This window comes from Rana temporaria, chromosome 1 (genome assembly GCF_905171775.1).
Source record: "Rana temporaria chromosome 1, aRanTem1.1, whole genome shotgun sequence".
Classification (NCBI taxonomy): domain Eukaryota; kingdom Metazoa; phylum Chordata; class Amphibia; order Anura; family Ranidae; genus Rana; species Rana temporaria.
In genome coordinates this window covers 185042894-185066821 of record NC_053489.1, presented here as the reverse complement: position 1 = coordinate 185066821, position 23928 = coordinate 185042894, and the positions used below count along the sequence as shown (strand labels likewise).

Below are 23928 nucleotides of genomic sequence, written 5' to 3'. Positions count from 1 at the left end.
ACAGATAGATAGTCTGTATTGCTATTTATCATTTACAGTCAGAGATAAGTAACTTACAGCCGTCCACTCTGACTGATGCCTCTCCACGTCATCAGGAAGTGACCCGAACAGTGATGGGAACAGTTCAGACAGTCGAATGATGTCCTCCCAACCCTGGTCTGGGAGCCAGGAACATGGCTTCTTCCTATTGCTTTTCTCAAGGGATATATTACCTTAAGAATTTAGGAGACTGTATAAGTATACACTGAGCTAAACAAAAACGCTGGGTGCCTGACCAAATTATAAAAAAAAAGTATCCAAAATAAATGTCAGTGATCTAGCCAAACACAACCAAGTCTCTCACTGGCCCTGCTTCTGCTCATTTATTACATTATAAAACCTTTCTGGTAAGAAATACTTCTCATTTCATGTTTCGTCTGCTGACAGTTCTGCTTGCTCATAGTCATCATTCTCAGCTTTTATTACCTTTTAAGAAAAAATCCAGTTCCTCCTGTGGCACCCTGCCATCTGCTTGTTCTATCTTTATAGTCATATTGAAGGAAAATAGCAGCTTATGTCTTTCAAATAAGCCTGAAATGGAATGAAAACACCAATATAATAATATATATGATATGGTCAATATTTAAAATGGATGTTTAGCAGCATCAATTTCTGCTTAAAATAGAACTCCTCCAATTTGTTTTCTGGTTTTGCTAGAGAAGAGGAGGATTATATAATCTCGCAGGTGTTTAGTTGTCTGCAGGGCCAGATTTACAATTAGGCACACACCTTAGGGAATGACATGACTTTTTTCTGTATAATGATTGGTCACACATTTTTTTCTCCAGTATAAAAAAATTTTTTTTTCTGATATAAGGGTATTTACACAGGATCACAATATTCTAAACCAGATTAGAGCCAGGAAAACAAGTAAATGTTTAGTGTAATAGAAGGGATTCTAGCAAAGGAGTGTTACTTAGTGCAATAGTCTAAGTGTCATATGGAAATTTCCCCAACACAGACAGCAATACAGGCATACCCCACTTTTAAGTACACAATGGGCTTTATTTACTAAAGCTGGGAAGTGCAAAATCAGGCTCACTTCTGCATGTAAACCAATGAGCTTCCAGGTTTTATTACCAGGCTTAATTGAACAAGCTGGGGTTAGAAACTCATTGGTTTCTATGCAGAAGCGAGCCTGATTTTGCGCTTTCCAGCTTTAGTAAATAAACCCCATTGTGTACTGAAACATGAGGTATGCCTGTATAAGCCTTTGCCTTCCCCAGTCTATCCAAAATCTTAAAAAAAAAAAGAGTTACATATCAGGTACCAGTACAATTGCAATTATATTATTTAACCTGAAAAACATGGGAATGGTGCTCTTATTCAATGTGCCATAAAGTAATATACTCAAAGAAAAAAATATGATGAGTATCCAAACATACAAATAAAAAAATAAATCTGAATAAAGTCCAACTAAAGCCCAATGATAGGAATTAGTTCATATAAAGGCAAACATCTCATAGAGATAACTTAACAGAAGAAAAAAGGCATCCAGGTTCCAGGCGAAGACGAAGAACTACGTCCAAAACTTGGCATCAAAACATCTTGGTTAATCCCACATATAGAGGAAACAGCTCACTCCAAGGAATGGCACTTCTTGTATAATCGGCGCTCAAAGGAAATAAAGAACAGCCATAGTGCAATATTGCCAAATTAAAAGTAAATTTATTTAGTAAAAAACATTGGGAGTAGTGACACACAGGCCTCCTCACCGTACTTCTGTTAAAACACCACCAGAACTGACGTCACAAAGCTCAACCCAATGGTTTTAAAGTAGGCGGACTTCCCCTCCATCAAAATAGATTTTTTCCTTGCGTGTATCACGCTCCAAATCAACAGGCTAAGTCTAAGGGAGTCTCAATATTAATATCCAACCGAGTGCCATGGTCCCTAGTGGATAAATGGGTAGACCCCAATGGAAGATATCATTCCCTTAAAGGAAGTATTGGAAACATTAAGGTTACATTAGCAACAATTTATGTACCAAATACTCATCAGGATCAGTTTGTAAAGAAAACTCTTTCAGATTTAAAGGATTTTTCAGAGGGCAAACTGATCCTTGGTGGGGACCTTAACATCCCTCTAGATCCTAGAATAGACACCTCTGCAGGAACCTCGGCAGTATCCGGCCGTATTAGAAGAAGCATAGTACAAAAGTAGATGCCTGGAGGATTTTACATATAGACGAACGAGATTACACTTTTTTTTCAAATCCTCATCAAGTGTACTCTCGTATCGATATGTTTTTGATCCCACATTATCTGATTTCAGACGTTACTGAAACTTTTATGGTAAATATAACCTGGTCGGACCATTCCCCGGTCTCGTTGTGTCTCTCCCTGTCTAACCCCGGCTCTCGGACGTAAAGGATGCTGGCGATTAAATGAAAGTCTCCTTCAAAATTCTGAAGTAAGAGACAATGTTTTTAAAGAAATGATAGCATTCTGTCAAACAAATGATATTCCTGAGAGCGATCCAGGTATGATTTGGGAGGCACACAAGGCCGTGATCAGAGGAATTTTAATTAAACATGAAGCAATCATGAAAAAGAAAAGAGAAAAACAGACTAAAGAGCTACTAGAAGAGATCCAGGCCTTAGAAACACAGCATAAAAAGATACAGACAACATCCATAGGTAGGGAGCTGGGACAACTGAGGAGACAACTGTCGGAGATTCTACGGTTTAAAGCTAAGGCCATAATTCAACGAGGCAAAAAGGCAGACTATGAAACAGGAGATAAATGCGGTAGACTGTTAGCAGGGAAAATTAAAGAAAAGAATAGATCAACCTACATATCGCAAATAAAAGATAAAGAGGGAGATACCCAAAGATATTGCCCAGACGTTCGGGAAGTATTATTCTACTCTGTACAATCTGCCACATGTTTCCATCCCTCAGCCCACCGTGGTGGAGTACCTTACCTCAGCTGGTCTGACAAGCTACCCTCACCAGCATGTTATAGTCTGGATACTCCTATTACGGTGGAAGAAGTGACGGAAACTTTAAAATCAATCAAATTAGGAAAATCCCCTGGCCCGGACGGCTTTAGTATAAGTTATTATAAAGAATTCTCTGAGTTACTAAGCAAACAAATGACAAAAGTCTTTAACGCAGTGGGTCTGATATCCGCATTCCCCCGGGATACCTTGAGAGCACATATTACGTTAATACCAAAAGAGGGGAAGGACCCGGCGGACTGTGGAAGCTATAGACCCATCTCGTTACTGAATACAGACTTAAAAATATTTACTAAAATATTAGCAACCAGAATACAATCATGGATTCCCCAAATAATAGATTTAGACCAAGTAGGGTTTATAACTACCAGAGAAGGAAGAGACAATACAACGAAGGTTCTTAATCTGATTATCCAGGCAAATGAAACAAAAACACCCTGTGTATTTTTGAATACTGATGCAGAGAAGGCCTTTGATAGGGTTAACTGGTGGTTCCTATTTGAGATGCTGAAGCAAATAGGATTGGGAGAACGAATGATCAGTTGGATTAAAAGCGTTTATACGAACCCACAAGCCGCTGTAAAAGCAAATGGAGTACTTTCAGAACCCTTCAGCATCTCAAACGGTACCCGCCAGGGCTGCCCCTTTCACCCCTTATTTTTGTTTTATCTCTAGAACCTTTATTGAATAGAATTCGTAGAAACCCGGACATACAGGGAATCAGGGTGGGAGAGGGAACTCATAAGGTTTCTGCTTATGCTGATGATATGCTGTTCTCAGTGACAGATCCACATATTTCTCTCCCTGCTTTGCTGGGAGAGATTGAGAAATATGGCACGCTATCCAATTTAAAAATAAATCAGAGGCCATGAGTGTGGCATTACCACCTCTCTCCCGTAATACTGTTCAATCAAATTTTTGTTTCAAATGGAGACCAACGCTTAAATATCTGGGTACAAACATTCCATCAAATGAGAAGGATATTTTTAAACTGAATTTTTTACCAATGTATAATCTATTACGAGCACTTGATAAATGGCGACATGGTCTCCATTCGTGGTTTGGTCGTATTAACATAATTAAAATGTCCGCTCTTCCGAAAATTCTGTATTTACTTCAAGCCCTACCAATTAGGATCCCGGTGACTTTCCTACGTCAGATACGTAGCTTATTTATGAATTTTATTTGGGCAGTGAAACGCCCTAGGATCCAACGAGATCTGCTGACGAGGCCTAAGAATTTTGGTGGAATGGCGGTCCCGGATATATTTAAGTATTACCAGAGCTTTTTTTCTCAGAAAATAGGTGCAGGAACTCAACCATGACCCGTTCAGATTTCACAAACAGTAGAAGGGTCTTAAAGGGGCATTAAATACCAGGATTGCATTACATACAGAGCTCAGAGTTCAGGGGGTTACACACAGAGTGCAGAGCTGTCACTTGTAAACACAGAAACCAGACTTCTGTGTTTACAAGTGATTGTGGTGAGCAGGCACCAAAAGGTCTGAGCCAGAGGTGGTGGAACTGAGTTCCCCCAAGTTCCCCCTGAAAAAAAGCCCTGAGTATTACTATGCAGTACATTTAACTAGATTAGCGGACGGGTGCAGACATAGTAGATTTAAGAGATGGGTTGATATTGAACAGCAGTTAAGTACAGTCCCTCTATGTAGGGCCCCTTGGTGTTACACAGTATTACCGGCCTCTCTTAAAAACCACCCTATAATCGGTACAACCCTTAAAATTACGGCTCGTATATGTCAAAATGGGAATTATTCCTCAGCACAATCACCTTTGTTCCCTATATTGGGAAACCCAAGCTTCACCCCAGGCGTTGAAAGAGGGACCTACGGGTCTCTTAAAGAAAAGGGAATTTACCAGGCTTCACATTTTATCATATCAGAAAACTGGCCATCGATTAAAATATTAACACAAATAGGAGGCCCCTTTGAAGTTAATACGTGGCAAGCGATGCAACTAAGTCATTTTATGAGATCATTAGGTCATGGAAGCAATTTTTATCGTCAGTTAACAACCTTCGAGTCCTACCTTGATGATTCAGAACCATTATCTCGAGGGATTTCTAAAATGTATGGATTATTAAATAAACCTAGGGACGATTTTGAGATATTAGGTCTTAACAAATGGGAGAAGGATTTAGACAGGACTTTTACCTTATCTCAACGTAAACAGATTATTTTCCTGACACTAAATTCTTCAATCTGCACACGCACCCAAGAATTAAACTATAACATCCTGATGCAGTGGTACCACACTCCAGCATGACTTAAAAAATTCTGTAGTGAAAACTCTGACAGATGTTGGAGATGTGGAGAAGAAAGCGGGACATTGATTCATATATTTTGGTTATGTAAAAAAATAAGACCGTATTGGTTGTCGATCATGAGTATTTTACAGAAACTTTCTGATTTAAAAATACCCAACGATCCCGCATTTTTTCTGCTTCACTTCTCCCAGATCCCAGCTCAGATTTATAGGAATTCAGTACTTTGTCACATGGTAAATGCAGCTAAAGCAGTGATCCCCCTACACTGGAGAGATACTAGGTCGCCAACAGTGTTAGACTGGTTAAATAGAGTCAGAGATATAGAAGCTATGAAAGACCTAGTCCTCTCAGCCAAGGGTAAAAAAAATCAACATGAAGAAACGTGGAAGAGCTGGAATTTATTTAAACGTTTGGATGAGGGAAAGAGACTGATGGCCGAACTGGAGCACTGAGAAGTAAGGGAAGTGCAGGGAAATATAATGCGAAGGATAAACCGACCGCTTTTAGAGAGGGAGAAAACGGGGATTATTCATTTTTTTTTCTCTCTTTTTTTGGGGGGGGGGGGGGTAGCTGGGATAGGGGGAAGTCCTCACTTGTCTCTCTGCGAGAGTAAGTGAGGATTAGAAGAGGGTTATAGCGGAAAAATATATTGAAGTGGTTTACGGGATGGATCAGGGCGAATGCATATGTAAATTTTGACAAGATGAATGTATATGTAATCGTTTTTGGTTTTGTATTCGCTCTGTGCCCACTTATATGTAGCTATATGTATAATATGGAAAGAATAATAAAAAAAAATATAAAGTGAAAAAAGAAAAAATTCCAACCTGTACATCCATAGTTGTAGACGTTGAATGTTAAAGTGTCCATTATGTTTTTCAACCTTTTAGCCAAAATACCATCCGGCAAAGACTTTCGTAGTGATAAATCAAAGACTGCCAAGAATGAGGACAGAGAATATTGATACATTGAGTTGACCAGTGCCATTTCAGAAAGGACAAAGAAAAGAATGGCTCCACGCTTGGCAGCTGGTCTGTACCCATCTCGTAATTTATCAATGTCCACTGCAGTCCGCTCTGCCAGTTTAAGTTTTTCTGAAACCTAAAATTACAAAAGTCATTGTTCATTTTTGGTCATTGCCACTTCTAATAGAAAAACAGAACATCAATGGTAATAACAGTTGCTCTAGAAGAATATTAGAAGAATATCAATGCAGCTATTAACTGATAAATAATTATCTAATAAATGATTTTACAGGCTTTTATCATTTATCAAGATACAGAGGAAAATGTAAGTATCTCAAGTTAGTTATGAGATATGGGCATAAGTAGTTACCAGTGTATGATAACAGCCAATTGCTGGGGACATAGAGAATAAATAATGCATCATAGTTGTGAGACCCAAATTACAGACGACTGCATGCACAGAATGCATACACAAAGTGCATAAAATAGTAATGTCCAATGATCATAGCAAGAGAAGGAGTCGATTTGGCACCAATGCTAGAACTCTGACCTACATTGAATGCCATCTGAGCTACACCAAAAATCAAGAAATAAGCTAAACTATTGGGAGTCAGTATAGATAACTGAGATATATATGTGGTCAGAAATACAGAAACGTACGTTTCAAAAGCTACACTGATGTATCTTATATGGGGCCAACATACACCTGTTCTTCTATTTCTGGTGTCACTTAAAACAAATGAATCCATATTTGTTGCAAATTCTGTGAAATTGTCACTGTGGGTTGTCACCTAATTAAGGAGAAGCAACTTCCTTTTGTTTAAAGTTCCACCATACAGTGGCATCATTGCTATTATTACCATCTTACCATATGTATTTGCATCTTTATTTTTTGAACTAAGTTCGTATATTACTGGCCAGACCAATTAACTGAATGCAATAGCTCAAGCAGGAACTAGGAGTTGTCTGCACTTTCAGCACCTTACCTCGGTTGCTTTTGATTTAGTCTCTTCCAGAGTATGAACTAGCTCTACATTATCCAGCATGTTACCAGTAGACGTGGCAAGCTCTCTTAGCAATGAATCCTCCAAGTCCTTTAACAGCTTTTTATTTTCACTGGTCTCTTGTATCAGATGTTCTCTTTGCTCTTCTAATTCTCTTCTTTCAAAGCCAACAATGACACTAAGTAACTGATCTTCCAAGCCCTTCAGAGTAACTGAGGATGACATAGAAAAGAGAAGTATAGAAAAGATTTCAACTCTGCAGCCTTTTCAATATTAAAGTTTAATTTTCCCCAATTTATAAACTACCATATTTAATTATACACCATGTAATTGACACCTCAACAAAATATAATCTTTATGTTTTATGTCATTTTGTGCTCAATTTACAGCCCTGCTAAGTAAACGGTAGTCTCCAAAGGCACACAAACACATATGATGTCCTAATTTGCCATCAAAAAAGCTCTATCACATGCTATCAAAAGGCCCCACAGACATGGTATTTGAAACACTCAACTGGAACCTAGATTTCCTGTAATCGTGACCACAAGTGCTTGGCCATATTATTAAAAATCTGTCCTCTTTTGCTAGTGACAACTGCGTTTTAAGGTTCACTTAGGTACTTTAATGCAATGTGGTTATTAATGGTGGTCATGAATGTTAAAAATACAATGTAGTTACACTCTGTATTAACGTAGATATGCTATAACCCCAACACACACACACACACACACACACACACATTTTAAATATATATATGTCATTATATATTGATGCAGCATGTCTTCTCGTACTCCTAATGACTTTTGCTCAAAGCCTTATTGTAAGCTGCCTGATGCTCATTTTATGTGCTGCTAAGAAAATTGCTAGGAGAATCTCCAGCATAAATTATTTATTACTATAATACATACAGTATCTCACAAAAATGAGTACATTCCTCACATTTTTGTAAATATTTTATTATATATTTTCATGTGACAACACTGAAGAAATAACACTTTGCAACAATGTAAATTAGTGAGTGTACAGCTTGTATAACAGTCTAGATTTTCTGTGCCATTAAAAAAACTCAACAAACAGCCATTGATGTATAAACCGCTGGCAACAAAAGTGAGTACACCCCTAAGTGAAAATGTCCAAACTGGGCCCAAAGTGTCAATATTTTGTGTGGCCACCATTATTTTCCAGCACTGCCTTAACCCTCTTGGGCATGGAGTTCACCAGAGCTTCACAGGTTGCCACTGGAGTCCTCTTCCACTCCTCCATGACGACATCACAGAGCTGGTGGATGTTAGAGACCTTGTGCTCCTCCACCTTATGTTCAAGTATACCTCACAGATGCTCAATAGGGTTTAGGTCTGGAGACATGCTTGGCCAGTCCATAACCTTTACCCTCAGCTTATTTAGCAAGGCAGTGGTCATTCTGGAGGTGTGTTTGGGGTTGTTATGTTGGAATACTGCCCTGCGGCCCAGTCCCCGAAGGGAAGGGATCATGCTCTGCTTCAGTATGTCACAGTACATGTTGGCATTCATGGTTCCCTCAATGAACTGTAGCTCCCCAGTGCCTGCAGTACTCATGCAGCCCCAGACCATGGCACTCCCACCACCATGCTTGACTGTACGGAAGACAAACGTTGTACTCTTCACCTGGTTGTCGCCACACACACTTCACACTTGACATCTGAACCAAATAAGTTTATCTTGGTCTCATCAGACCAAAGGACATTGTTCCTTAGTCTGATTGTCTTCAGCAAACTGCAGGCTTTCTTGTGCATCATCTTTAAAAGAGGCTTCCTTCTGGGACGACAGCCATGCAGACCAATTTGATGCAGGGTGCAGCGTATGGTCTGAGCATTGACAGGCTGACCCCCCACCCCTTCAACCTCTGCAGCAATGCTGGTGGCACTCATATGTCTATTTCCCAAAGACAACCTCTGGATATGATACTGAGCATCTGCACTCAGCTTCTTTGGTCGACCATGGTGAGGCCTGTTCTGAGTGGAGCCTGTCCTGTTGAACCGCTGTATGGTCTTGGCCACCGTGCTGCAGCTCAGTTTCAGGGTCTTGGCAATATTCTTATAGCCGATGTTATATTTTTGTAGAAAAAGCAACAATTCTTTTTTTCAGATCTGCAGAGAGTTCTTTGCCATGAGGTGCCATGTTGAACTTCCAGTGACCAGTATGAGAGAGTGAGAGTGATAACACCAAATGTAACACACCTGCTCCCCATTCACACCTGAAACCTTGTAACACCAACGAGTCACATAACACCAGGGAGGGAAAATGGCTAATTGGTCCCAATTTGGACATTTTCACATAGGGGTGTACTCTCTTTTGTTGCCAGCGGTTTAGACATTAGTGGCTGTGTGTTGAGTTATTTTGAGGGGACAGCAAATTTACACTGTTATACAAGCTGTACACTAACTACTTTACATTGTAGCAAAGTGTAATTTCTTCAGTGTTGTCACATGAAAACATAGAATAAAATATTTACAGAAATTAGAGGGGCGTACTAACTTTTGTGAGATACTGTATTTGATTTTATTACATAAAATTATATTTATACTCACCAGTATAATTGATCACCATGGCTTTACCAAATACTGATGGGGAGTACTTGGGGTTTGCCAACTTTGTGTTTAGATACAATTTGAAGTTTGGATCATAATCCACCTCTTTATCTCCTAAAATTATGAACTGGCGACCTTGAGCACCTTTGATGTTCTTCTCCAAAACATTGTCAATAACGGGGTCAATATACTCATCCACATCTTGAAACAGGAATGGGAAGCCATATTTAATGGCCATTTCTAATTGTTTCAAGAAATCAGGATCATTAAATGAAGAAATCTAAAATAAAAAAATGTAACATTGTTTGTCAGTGTTATCATATATCCACAGACAAGTGCTTAACTTTTTTAATAAATATGGGTCATTCGTCCAGGTCATGCTTGATCAATAACAGAACTACAATTGTTACATGTATGTGATGGCAGTAAGAGCAGCTTAAAGAACTGTAATAATCAAAGGTTAGGCCAAATCTGATAAGAGTCGTGTTTAATAAAAGAAAGTGAAATAACATTTCACATAAGTATTATAAGAGAGTACTGCACTAATAATCCTTTATAAAGATAAAATTCATTGAACGCCATTAGTTAACAAATTGGTGGGTTTTATCATCAACCAACTTGCTAAAAGTTCACGGTAGAGAAATATCTCCTTGGAACAAATGTCCCTGAGCTATAAGCTACAAAGTATCAGCTGTTCAGGACCAGGGCTATAAAACAACTGTGCATTTGTGCAAAACAGCAATATTGTAAATAGCTCAGCAGACTTATCAGCTTTGTAAAGTTATACTTTTTTAATACAAAATGGAGTAACTTAAAAATCAGGCCTCGTACACACGATAGGTTAAACAGAGGACAACGGTCTGATGGACCGTTTTCATCAGTCAAAACCGATCGTGTGTAGGCCCCAAAGGTTATTTAACCATCGGTTAAAAAAAAGCCAACTTGCTTTAAATTTAACCGATGGATTCCTAACCGATAGGTCAAAACCGATCGTTAGTAGGCACAACCATCGGTTAAAAATCCATGCATGCTCAGAATCAAGTCGACGCATGCTTGGAAACATTGAACTTCATTTTTTTCAGCACGCCTTTGTGTTTTACGTCACCGCGTTCTGACACGATCGGTTATTTAAGTCAGCTTCATCGGTTAACCGAAGACAACGGTCCTTCAGACCGTTCTCATCGGATGGACTGCGTGTGTACAAGGCTTCACTTCTCGCCATCAAACCTTGCACTGTGAACAGGGGTAAAGCTCCTCCCCATCATTTCTCAGCAAAGATTGGAAGAATGCTGAGGACCAGAAAGAAGCCACCACTCTAGAAGAAGCAAAGTTTTCTTCACAAAGGAGAATGGATAATAACTCTCTTATGACAAATGTAGCAGCCATTTTGAAAGATTTTACAAATGGACTTGTGGTAGGTAGCCCATGGACAATTATCATAGCTTTTTGGCAGAAAAGTATAACATTCATATTCCAAAGTTGATAAGCGTACTGAGCTATTTACAATATTGATTCTTAGCGCAAATATTCTGCACACTCTAATACCACGTTCACATGATCAGAATTTCCGACAACAAATGTTCGATTGGAGCTTGTTTTCAAAAATTTCATCGGATTTCATCGGAATTTCCGACAACCAAAATTTGAGAGTTGGTTCTCAAATTTTCCGACAACAAAATCCATTCTCGTAAATTCTGAGCCTGTGTAAACAATTCTGACACACAAAATGCCACGCATGCTCTGAATCAAGAACGAGACGGAAGCGCTCGGTTTGGTAAAACTAGCGTTCGTAATGGAGATAACACATTCGTCATACTGTAACGGACTGAAAAGCACGAGGCTGAAAAGCGCGAATCATCTCTCACCAAACTTCTACTAACACGAGATTAGTAGAAGGAGCCCAAAGGGTGGCGCACTTGGAATTGAACTTTCCTTTTATAGTGCCGTCGTACAAGACCGCATTCTTGTCGATTGGAATTTCCGACAACATTTGTGCGACCGTGTGTATGCAAGTTTGAGCCAACATCCATCAGAAAAGAAATCTAGGGTTTTGTTATCGGAATGTCCGATTATGTGTACGCGGCATAAGGCTGAAATCACACAATCGCACAGCAATTTTATCTCAAAACTAAAAAACTGGTTTGGCTGGGGATTTATGTGCATGCAGTTTCCCTATTCATTTAGCTGCATCAAAATGCATTTGTGAAAAGGACCTAAGGAGCTAAAAATACCTTCTAAGCCCAGGTTCACACTGACAGTGGGAATGAAATTGTGCGAGTTCCCGCATGTCAGTCCTGACTTCGGGGGTGATTTCAGAGACATCTGTGTGGGTTTCTGCACAGGTGTTAATGTAAGTCGCCAAAAGTAGTACAGAAACTACTTGTGGGAATCGGTGTGGCACCGCAAATGGTACCATTGCCGGCAATTGTTGCCGATTTGGCATGTGATTTGACAAGTCAAATCATATGCCAAATTGCTCCAATGTGAACCAGGGCTTATGCAGATGAACATGTAATTATAAGGCTACATGCACACTAATGTTTTTTTTAAGCTCCTAGAAGCTGTTATAATAGTGTTATCCTAGGGTGTCCGTGCAGGGGTTTTTCTAGCTTTTTTTGAGCTTATAAAAAAACACTAGTGAGCATGGAGTCTAAATAGACAGCAGCATTTTTTTTTTTTTTGGAAAAGGTTTATTTATTTGTGATGGTAGACCTTTAGGTTGAATAAACAAACGCTATCATTTGCACACTTATCACACAAATGAGCGCTCAGACTTTGCTTTTATATTTGGACATTTATTGACCACTTGCCGACCTCCTCATGTACATTTACGTCAGCAGAATGGCACGGACAGGCACAAGCACGTACCTGTACGTCCCCTGCTTGACGTGGGTGGGGGGTCCGATCGGGACCCCCCCGGTACATGCGGAGGTCGGGTCCCCTCGGGGAGCGATCCGGGACGACGGCGCGGCTATTTGTTTATAGCCGCTCCGTCGCGATCGCTCCCCGGAGCTGAAGAACAGGGAGAGCCGTGTGTAAACACGGCTTCCCCGTGCTTCACTGTGGCGGCGCATCGATCAAGTGATCCCTTTTATTAGGGAGACTCGATCGATGATGTCAGTCCTACAGCCACACCCCCCTACACTAGTAAACACATACACAGTGAACACTAAATGTTACAGCGCCCCCTGTGGTTAACTCCCAAACTGCAACTGTCATTTTCACAATAAACAATGCAATTTAAATGCATTTTTTGCTGTGAAAATGACAATGGTCCCAAAAATGTGTCAAAATTGTCCGAAGTGTCCGCCATAATGTCGCAGTCATGAAAAAAATCGCTGATCGCCGCCATTAGTAGTAAAAAAAATAAAAAAAAATAAAAATGCAAAAAAACTATCCCCTATTTTGTAAACGCTATAAATTTTGCGCAAACCAACCGATAAACGATTATTGCGATTTTTTTTACCAAAAATAGGTAGAAGAATACGTATCGGCCTAAACTGAGGAAAAAAAATGTTTTTATATATGTTTTTGGGGGATATTTATTACAGCAAAAAGTAAAAATATTGCATTTTTTTCAAAATTGTCGCTCTATTTTTGTTTATAGCGCAAAAAATAAAAACCGCAGAGGTGATCAAATACCACCAAAAGAAAGCTCTATTTGTGGGGAAAAAAGGACGCCAATTTTGTTTGGGAGCCAAGTCGCACGACCGCGCAATTGTCTGTTAAAGCGACGCAGTCCCGAACTGTAAAAACCCCTTGGGTCTTTAGCCAGCATATTGGTCCGGGGCTTAAGTGGTTAATAAAGAAATTAGCAGTAAACCTACCTTAAGGTTATTCCGTTCCTCTTTCCTTTTAATCCAGTTCAGTGCTTGCTGTTGAGGATCTATGCACAATGGGAAACGACTTGCTCTAGTGGTCAGTATTCCATTCTGTATGGAGAGCTCATCAGGAGGTAATCCTTCTGATCCCCATCTATAGGAAAGGTATATATTACAGATGCTGTTCTCATACATTACAGCTGCTGCTCCCCTAACATTCTAGCATAAAGCCTAAAATACATTGACCTAAGCGTAAAATTCAAACATTGTGCTTCAAATCCTCTCAGGCTCTTCCCATAACTTAACATAGGAATATTTCTATACAATGCCACTAGACAGTACCAGGGAGTTATTTTGCATGCTGCAACGGGGCTGTTCTCCCTTGTACCCCAGCTCTATAATCAGTAAAGCATGCCTGCACAATGAGCGTTCACTGGAAGCAATAGTAGCCCTAGTTCAAATTATGCATATGCACCACTTCGTTCCTTTACTTAATACATATGTGCAGGCATACTTTGGAATATGAATCTGAATTATGCAGGAGAACAGACTGGATCTGCTGCCTGGAAAGCATTGCCTGGCCCTTGGCAAAGTCTGGATTCTGAGATAAGATTATTGTGTTAAAAATGATTGGAAGAAAGGAGGGTGGCACTGTGATTGATATTTGAATGTATACTTTACAAATGTTCAGAGTATACTTAAATTTTTTAAAACTGTATCGCAATGGTAAAACTATAGATACACTGTCATTCAAAATCAGGGGCAGTGCCAGGGTTGTGCAGACTCCATCCACAAGTATTGTTGAATAGGTACTTAGGTGATGAGGATACTGAAGTAAAAATGCTGCATACAATTTTCATATCCATGCACCCTTTTATACAAAGTGGTTGGGGGGTAATTGGAATGGGGTTAAAAGCATATACCCTTTATGAAGCCTGTATGAATTTGACCTAATGGCCGAAAGCCCTCACTAAAACCAATCAGCCATAGTCTTTGTTTATCCTAACTGATGTAATATGAAGATGAAACCATATTGGATCTCATAGCACCTCACCAAAAAATAAAAACTCACAGGCTTAAAAGTGTTGTTCCAGTCAATGCCTTTTTATTTATTTTTAGTTTTTGCATAGAGTTATTTGGCCCATGTTGAATTTTTTTACTGCTAATAGGGGGGCTTACTGTTGTGGTGACAATACTGTCATCGGTTTTCCCCTATTCTATGGGGGGGGAAACAGTTTCCTGTTTGCTTTGTAGGTTTACATTCACTTATTTTATGGTGAAACCAATGTCACCAGGATAGGAAAGTGAGGGAAAATCTCTATAATGGAGTCCCAGTAAGACACAACAAAAGGTTCTAATTTTGGATTTCCTTACCCACAAAAAAAAAAAAAGATATACACTTGAAGCCTATTAGGTTTTTTTTTTTTAAAGGAAAGGGGCATCAATCATTTAGATTGACTTTCATGGCAGTTACATGAGCGATTTAAATTTCATGTTAAAAGCCTTCGGGTGTAGCTTCAATTAATAGCAAAATTATAAGAATTACATCAAAACAGGGGAAATCATTATCAGTCACCTGCTAATTTCAACATCATCAGTAAGTAAGCTTTCTATCCTGAAAGGCTGGCTCAGTGGGATATCATGGTCCAGTATGTCCTGTTGCCATTCTGTGTAAACCATTTCTTTACGGAACTCCCAGTTGAAAGCTCCTTCATAGCTAAGAAATGCAGAGCATAGCAGACAGTCTCCAAGTAACTTCACTCGTCTCTCCTTCAGGTCTTCCAGATCCTTGGTCCACCTAAAAAAATCAAATTCTGTATTACTGCTCAGTTACATAAATCACCTCTTTTTTCACTGTTCATTACTTTGTTGCCAAAGACCCTTTGGTGAAGTTTTATCCAGAAAAAGGGCATGGTTTTTATTAACTTTTATTAAAAGTGTTGCTGCCATCAATTTCAATTTTTTTTTCTTAAAATGGTACATTTGTTTTCGATTTTCACTTGTGAATAAAATATGGGTTATGAGAATTGCAAATCATTGCATTCTGTTTATATGTAGATTTTACACAGTATCCCAACTTTTTGGGAAATAGGGTTGTACATGATTGACAAAACTGTATCTTGAAGTTCTGCCCAGGATAGGATCAGAACTACCTCTCTTGCCACAGTGGGAATTCTGGTCTAACCAGATGTATGCCACCACCTTGGCAATGTCCAACTAAATCTGGATTCGATTTTCTTCCAGCAAGACAGTCCAACATTGTTGAGAATGTTATATCGCCTGAAGTTTCAGGATGTAACCAACAAGAAAGAGGATTTCCAGACACCAGAGCCAGACAACCTGGTTCTTGGTGATAGACAAATCACTCCGTCCAGTGCCCGAATTGACTGTCCCATTACAAAAGTATCTTACTTTTTAGAGTAAATAATAGTAAATGAATAGTATGGAGAGTAGGCTAGCTCCTGGTGTGCAGAGTTTGAATCTGAGACTTGAGTGTCTAAATTTTCTTTTGTAGAAGGAACACCCAGGTCTGAGCTGTGTCCAGGACTAGACCCAGATACTCCAAACAATGAGTTGATTCCAATTCTTAAAAGGTACAGGACCCATCAGAATCACTGTAACGTCTGGATTATCAATGTCATATATTCCAACAGGACCCAAACTAACTGTTCCTTCAACAAGAGGTTGTTTAAGTATTCCACAATAGAGATGCCTTAATCACCTTGGTAATGACCCAAGGCGTAGACTACAACCTGGGTCACAATTACTTTGGCTGCCTGTTCAGGTAAACCATTCATAATGCTGACAGTGTGCTTTTGCTGCGCCACTATCATTGTAATTTGTAATTAGAGGGGTGGAGAGGTTATTAATAGTGCACCTCTTTATTATACTACTGCTAATGACAGGACAACTTTATTGAACTGCTATGGGAATCAGGAGATATTTAATTGAGCAATGTCAACAACCTCCCCATATTTCTTGGTGAATAATACTGAGGCCTCGTACACACGACCGTAAATGAAACAACGTTTTCCTCGACGAGGTTCTTGTCAGGCTTGTCGAGAATCTTGTCAAGCTTTCTTTGCATACACACTGTCAAGACAAAATCTCGTCGTTCTCAAATGCGGTTTGAAGTTCAATTCCACTGGCGCAACCCTTGGGGCTGCTTTTGCTAATCTCATGTTACTGCGTGTTAAGTAAAAAGTTTGGTAAGAGACGATTCGCGCTTTTCAGTCTGTGATGTGCTATCTCCATTACGAACGCTACTTTTACCGTCTCATACTTTATTCTGAGCATGCGCAGGTTTCTAAGCATACACACAAACTTGTTTCTCGACGTAAACCAGCCGGACGAGAAACACGCCGAGAAAATTGAGACTCCCGACGAGAAAAAAGAGAACATGTTCTCTTTTTTTCTCCTCGTCGAGATCCACAACAGTTTTCTCGAAGAAAAACATACACACGACCGTTTTTCTTGGCAAAAATGCTCTCCCAGCATTTTTCTTGATGGATTTTGCCGAGGAAAATGGTCTTGTGTACGAGGCCTCACTAACATGTGGACCATGATGGACGAACCTGTTTTAAAATTTTCTGATGGTTAAAAACCGATAGAAAAAAATGATTGTCTGTGGGGAAATCCATCGGTCAAAAATCCATGCATGCTCAGAATCAAGTCGACGCATGCTCGGAAGCATTGAACTTAATTTTTCTCTGCACGGCGTTGGACACGATCGGATTTTTAACTGATGGTGTGTAGGCAAGACTGATGAAAGTCAGCTTCATCGGATATCTGATGAAAACATCCATCGTTCCGTTTTCATCGGATGAACCGATCGTGTGTACGCGGCATTACAGATTATCAGTTTAAACGTGAGCTAGGGTGCTAGAATTATGGCCCTCACATTGGCATTTATAATAAAACCTCATGTGTGTTGCAATGACCATTTACATATGCGTGCCGTACCTATGTGTGCTTTGGTATTTCCTCCATCCCCTTTGTTTGCAGCCAACTCAACTGTTTACAGCAGTGCCTGGCTTTCCAGTGGAGTGGGAGAGCCCTGAAATGGCAACAGGAGGGAAGGAGGACTTCTGAGTGCTGCAAAAGCCACTCAGATTACTTTTTTCAATAAAGCCAATCGCCAGCTCTAAAAAAGGATACCAGTTTCATGGCTACAGCGTCAGCCATGATCCTGGTATAACAGCTTCCTGCCGAGGCCATATATAGACTGCCTCTGGGGTTGAAACGGTACATTTTTATGCATTTGTACAGCAACATAATTTTCATAGACTGATATACTTGCCTTATATTCTCAGATCCCAGGCCAGAGATGAGTTTATCAGCTGCGATAAGCCTGCGTTCCATTATTTCTGCTTCCTCTTGGAGCTTTTGCTTCTCTGTTATGGCAGCCTCATAGCGCTCTCCCAGGTTTTTCAGTTCACTCTGGATAACATTGAGTTCAGCTTGAATCTTCTCCAGTTCACGCTTACTCATGTAATAGTTCCTTTCTAGTTTTGCCACCTAGATTACAAAGTAAGTAATTAGTATGACACTATAGGTAATACATTTATATATATATATATATATATATATATATTCCCAGTTTAAAGTGGAACTTAACTCTCTCAGTCAAGACGGAGTATGTTTAATCCTTATGCTGCTAGCATTAGTAAATAGATAGGCAAGTATATCATATTTACTTGTTTTAAACTTTTTTTTTTGTTACATCCTGGTTTCCAGGCTTAGGCAAATGATGTCATACATCCCAGGAGTTTTTAAGAGAGGAGGAGGGGTTTTCTCAGCTAAGCACACCTTCCTGCATGCCTGAGAAGATGGATTCCAGGAAGTAAACGTTACACAAATCATCTGCCCTTACTTAAGATGGCCATGTCATAAATGCTAGGGTGTGTTTTTCAAAGTGTTTTCTCAACAAAATGTGTTTTGAATCATTAAAAACGAATGTCAAAGTCTTACAGAAAATAGCGTACGATGCAAGGAAACAAAACTTAGTGTTCAAAATATATTTTTATCCAGAAGTGGGCAGTAGAAGGAAGAAGAAGAGACAGTCCTGACTCCTTCGTCCTGCCCCCTGCTGGCGACATCATTTCCGCTTCCGGTTCAAGCTGGACAGTATGGAGCTGACTACTTCATGGTTTTCCTGAATGTACAGCTATTCAGCACAACACCACACCAGAACCTTTCCCAGCTGACCGGATCGACATGCGAGGAGCTTGTGGGACGTAGTAGAACTGTCAGGACTACATACTTATGATGAGCATGACTCCCACTTATTTTTTTACAGTTCAAAACTGTTTGTGTGGAAGAATGTTCCAAAAATCACACAAGAGCAACACATGCAACTAGTTTCTCCATACAGGAGGCATCTTGAAGCTGTCATTACCAATAAAAGGATTTTGTACGAAGTATTAAATACATTTCAGTTAGCGTGTTTAATACTTTTTCCCTGTGTCATTCCATTTTATTACACATAACTTAATTTCTGAACTTTTTTTTTTTTGGTTTCTTTGCATGTATGGATTGCATGGGTTGTTACCGACATATAGGGCCTTTACAAGTATATTTACCTAGAAAATTGGTAACGTGTTCAATGTCAACACTTATTTTACCCGCTGTGTGTATATATCTCACATCACGTTCAATTAACTTTTATTTTCTTTATTGCTCTGCATTTAGCATTGGGGAAGAGAGATGGTGCTGAGCCCCCAAAATGTGTTGGCTATTATTGTAGAATAAAATGAACTGCATGAACTAGTGTGGAGCTCCCATCTTTTTAATAATTTAGTGCAAGAACTCAAAACACACTATCTACTGGCATCAATTCTCTACACTATAATTATTACAATAAAACCTTCACCATATGCACACTGCAGATAGGAGACTCTACCTTTTCTCTCTTTGGCTTAATTTCTTTAGCCACATCACAGTAACTCATCACTGCCTCTACAAACTTCAGCATTCCTGAGCCTGCCTTACTGACAGCTTCCATGTCCTCTAATTTTGCAGTAGGGTTTTTCAAGAAACCTAAAAAACACACACATCAGAGGTAAGAGATAAAAAGTTTAATAAACTCATTAATAGAAAATTATATATAATACATACTGTATAGTATAATTCTATATACTAATATATTCTGTATATTTATAGTAATATCACCTCTAACAGTCTTGACTTGATTCTGTGTGATGGAATCGAAGTCTATATCCATAAGTGTCCTCAGAAAATTTGGTTCAGACATCATTCCCTTAGCACTTTTCCAGCTGATCTCCTTATAGCCTCTCATCACAAGGATGCACTCACATACAACCTGAACTGCTCTTGGTGGCTTGGCAAAGGTCCTTGATAAAATGACAAACAAATTACCTGTTCAGATAAAACTACTTAGGATTTGAATATAGCATAGACCACTGCACACTACTCACGCTCAAATATCATGCTACTGTACTGTATGAACCACCAAAATAAATTGGAATAGGGTGTGTGATAGATAATGAGTACTGTTTAAATGGTTTTCATTTATACACATAAAAAAAAAAGCAAAAAAAAAGCACGCAAATTCTATAGAACAGTTTTTAGACAAACATTCTGTACATCGTATATTTTATATAGCCATTTTAAAAAGGCTTCTGAGAATTCAGACTTGTCTATTTGCCAATGCTATAAATTAATACGTCATTAAATATTTACTCAACATGTGCTGCAATGCCTATGGGAAGACTTGCACTTGGAGTGTACCTTTTGTTTTTTACAATCCACAACACAGCCACTCACATTAACACCTCACAACACTTCACATCAGAAAGAACCTCACTTGGTGGTGAAACCAGTACTTACATCCTCCTTTGATGTGCATTAAGTAAGAAAGAGGCCTTAATGCATGTCATGTAATACACACTACAAGCAACCTGTAAGAATGCTATACCTGAGCTTTAATTTAAAGCATAGTAATTACATAGCAATGATAACATAGTAATGATTGTATTTAGTATATATATAATTTTTTATTTGACATGCTTTCATATATATTTTCCCCACATTTATATAGAGACCAAGTTTTCTAGCAAAAGCGACAAAGGCTTTTTTTTTTTAACCTGGCTTACTATGTAATCTGTGACATTTTTTACCTTGCATACTCTTTTATCTGAATGTAATCTTTACTTTTCATTCATTTGAAGACTGGTGGTGACATGCCCTTAGTACTGGCCACTTTGTTGCTGGCATCAATCAGTCTTTACTGCCTCATCATCCTTTCCAGCGTAAAACACTAATTTTATCAACAATTTGGACCACATTTATTAATACAATTGCACATTTAGGTTCACCAACATTTCCTGAAATTTTTTCATGCAAGTTACTGGAGACCCTTGACAAAGTCTATTAGGATGAAACGCGTCATGGCATAGTCTGTTAACATTACTCAAACAGCAGACAAAATCTTCTGCAAGCCCAAGGTAGCAGTGAGAGTGTAACAAACTGATGGACATTGGTGCGCAGACAAGCAGCAGGGAGCGGGGAGGATGACACAGCACATAGACATCTGCTAATTTGGAGTGTTGCAAATAGTGTGGATAGGCACTCAAAATATGTGAGTGCAATTTTTTTATTCTTTTTTAAATAAATCAAAAAGGATTTTATATTATGCCTGATTTCTCTGATTTCATGACGGGAGGATATGTGTAGAGAAGCGGGTGTCAGAAGTGTCAACCAGTTGTGTGTATTGTGACGCAACAGTGGGGACAGGGAGAGGGAGAAATGGTCTGCAAACCAAAGGAATGATGTCCATAATAAGTGTGTTTAATAATAGGAGAGGCAAAAGGAGCCAGTGAGTGAATTTTAGTTTTACAACCGAGGTGAAGAGATTCACAACTTGTGGTGGAAAAGAGGAGCTCGATCACATGTGTGCAGGCTATCTTCAGATGAAATTTCAACTTATTGCATCACAGTGTTTACACTTTTATTCACTTGTTTGAGTGACTACTTCTTTTTTGCTGGAGACTCAGGCTGGGTTCACACTTATGCGATGCCAGACATCACATGTGATTCGCAACGCATTCCTGTGCACATCACATGCAATGTCTGCACAATGCAAATTTAGCCATACAGTTTGTATGGCTGAAATTGCATCGCATTTGCACCAAAATGGTGCAGGACCCTTCGCGAGGATCACAGTTGTATTTGAAGTGATTGGATTCACATTTTTATTTTATATTTTTGATTGTTGCCATTATTAAATATTGACACACAGTGGCATAAACGCTTTACCATACATATGCATGAGCCATACATACATCTCAAGTTACTGTATAAAACACAGTTTTAAAAAAAAATATTGCAAATGGTACGGAGGCCAGATGCATGTTAATGCTGCTTAAACCTTTGAAGGCAAATCCAGATAGCTGACTTATTAAAGGTGTTGAGAATCTTCATCATAATAAATATCATGTGAATATTTACTTCAAAACAGGTGAAAAGCAAAATCCTGTTCACTTTGAATACTCAATCATGTCAATCAACTCTTCTAGTAAATCATAAAATGTGTTTAATGATGCAAAGAACTTTTATTTTGATCCATATGCCTCAATATAAAATCTCCCATTGAACTGCCGCCCTTGTTTGTACTTTGTTACTTTGCCATTTTATCAGTCTAGTTAGTAATCAAATTACATACAAGACAAATACCAACATGGAAAAAGCTGACATAAACAAACAGAGCATTTCACATACATAAAAGTTTATCCAAAAAAAAAGCAAAATAGATCATCACTTTCTTTCTCTTATACTAAAAGATCTGTCAATCCTTTAAGCACAAGTTATGCATCAAATACTGTAGATGCATTTTTATTTTATTTATTTTCACATCTGTAGTTTAAAAACTGCAAATGGACATGTACAATCAGAGAGGATTTCATACAAAAGATGTGGAAAATAGTCATATGAACAGTAACAATTGAAGCAATAATAGAGGGGTTGCTTTACTAAAGGCAATTAGACTGTGCACTTTGCAAATGCAGTTGCTCCAGAGCTTAGTAAATGAGGTAAAGCTTTGTTTTGCAAAGAATGCACATTTTTTCTTGCACATAATTAGATGATGGAGCTTAGTAGAGCTTCCCCTCATTTACTAAGCTCTAAAGAAACTAACAGCCTTTAGTAAATCAAAACCACATGTACAACAAGAATAAAAATGTCACCAAAAAAGATCATTAATTATTTTATTCACCTACACCAGGGAAATGCAATTAGCGCACCTCCAGCTGTTGCAAAACTACAAGTCCCATCATGCCTCTGCTTCTGGGTGTCATGCTTGTGGCTGTCAGTCTTGCTATGCCTCATGGGATTTGTAGTTCTGCAACAGCTGGAGGTTCACTAATTGCATATCCCTGACCTACACTAAAAGATCTGTTAAAGGATAGATTCACCTTTTGTAACATGTCACAGATGCACTAGCCTTCGCAACCCACCCGATTCCCTGATTTGACAGCGATTGGGGGATCTTCTCCCCCTGCTAGCTGTCACAATTTAAAAACCTTCCACAGCCTTTTCCCCACATCCCCCTCCCAAAACACTTACCCAAATCCTACATGGATCCAGCGATGTGCCCGGTTGCAGTTCTTCTCTCGCCTCTCCCTGCTCTCACAGGCCGCACTTATAGCAGAGGGAGCCATTGACTCCTGCTGCTGTAAATCAAATTCTGGGAGAAAAGAAGCGGGGGGGGGGGGGCATGCTTCGTTTGTCTTTGGACGCACATAACCCAGCTTGGGAGTGCACCCACATGTGTGCCCCCATAGCACACAGCTTGCTATGGGAGAGAACTTAGTAAAGGAGGAGCGGGTACCCCAGAAGAGGAGATAAAGGGTCTCTGTGTGTACCACTGCACAGAGCTAGTAAGTATAACTTCTTTTTTTTTTTTCAACAGAAAATTTTTATGCAAAACGAACTGCACAGTGGAGGTAAGTGTGACAAAAAAAAAGAAAATTATCGAATTTATAGTATCACTTTAAGGTGCTGATTAGACAGCATGATTATTGCACAGGTGGACCTTGGGCTGGCCACTCTAAAATGTGCAGTTTTACTTAAATGTATGTGGGCACTTTTTATACATTTCACTAATTCTACAATAAACATTTGTAGATGGTACCTCCTTTATTGCATGAGTGACCTAGAGAAAGTTTACAGGATCCCTGGATGGTTTAAAGAGCGAGTTATTTTTTATTTTAATTTTTTTAAACAAACTTATAAAGACATCCCTGATTTGGCGGATGGAACGCTTTGTATA

General features: G+C 39.1%; 1 protein-coding gene across 1 annotated transcript in view; it reads right to left on the bottom strand.

Moving 5' to 3' along the window:
* Window positions 1-23928, bottom strand: part of DNAH10 (dynein axonemal heavy chain 10) — a 278707-nt gene that overhangs the window by 34473 nt on the left and 220306 nt on the right. Inside the window, exons 56-65 of the mRNA XM_040347338.1 lie at window positions 19812-19993; window positions 19543-19679; window positions 17941-18158; window positions 15217-15438; window positions 13647-13794; window positions 9820-10099; window positions 7235-7464; window positions 6111-6384; window positions 466-570; window positions 58-212 (exon numbers count right to left, since the gene is read on the bottom strand). Of these exons, the coding sequence (XP_040203272.1) occupies window positions 58-212; window positions 466-570; window positions 6111-6384; window positions 7235-7464; window positions 9820-10099; window positions 13647-13794; window positions 15217-15438; window positions 17941-18158; window positions 19543-19679; window positions 19812-19993 (1951 nt within the window). The remainder of the gene's footprint in view (window positions 1-57; window positions 213-465; window positions 571-6110; window positions 6385-7234; window positions 7465-9819; window positions 10100-13646; window positions 13795-15216; window positions 15439-17940; window positions 18159-19542; window positions 19680-19811; window positions 19994-23928) is intronic.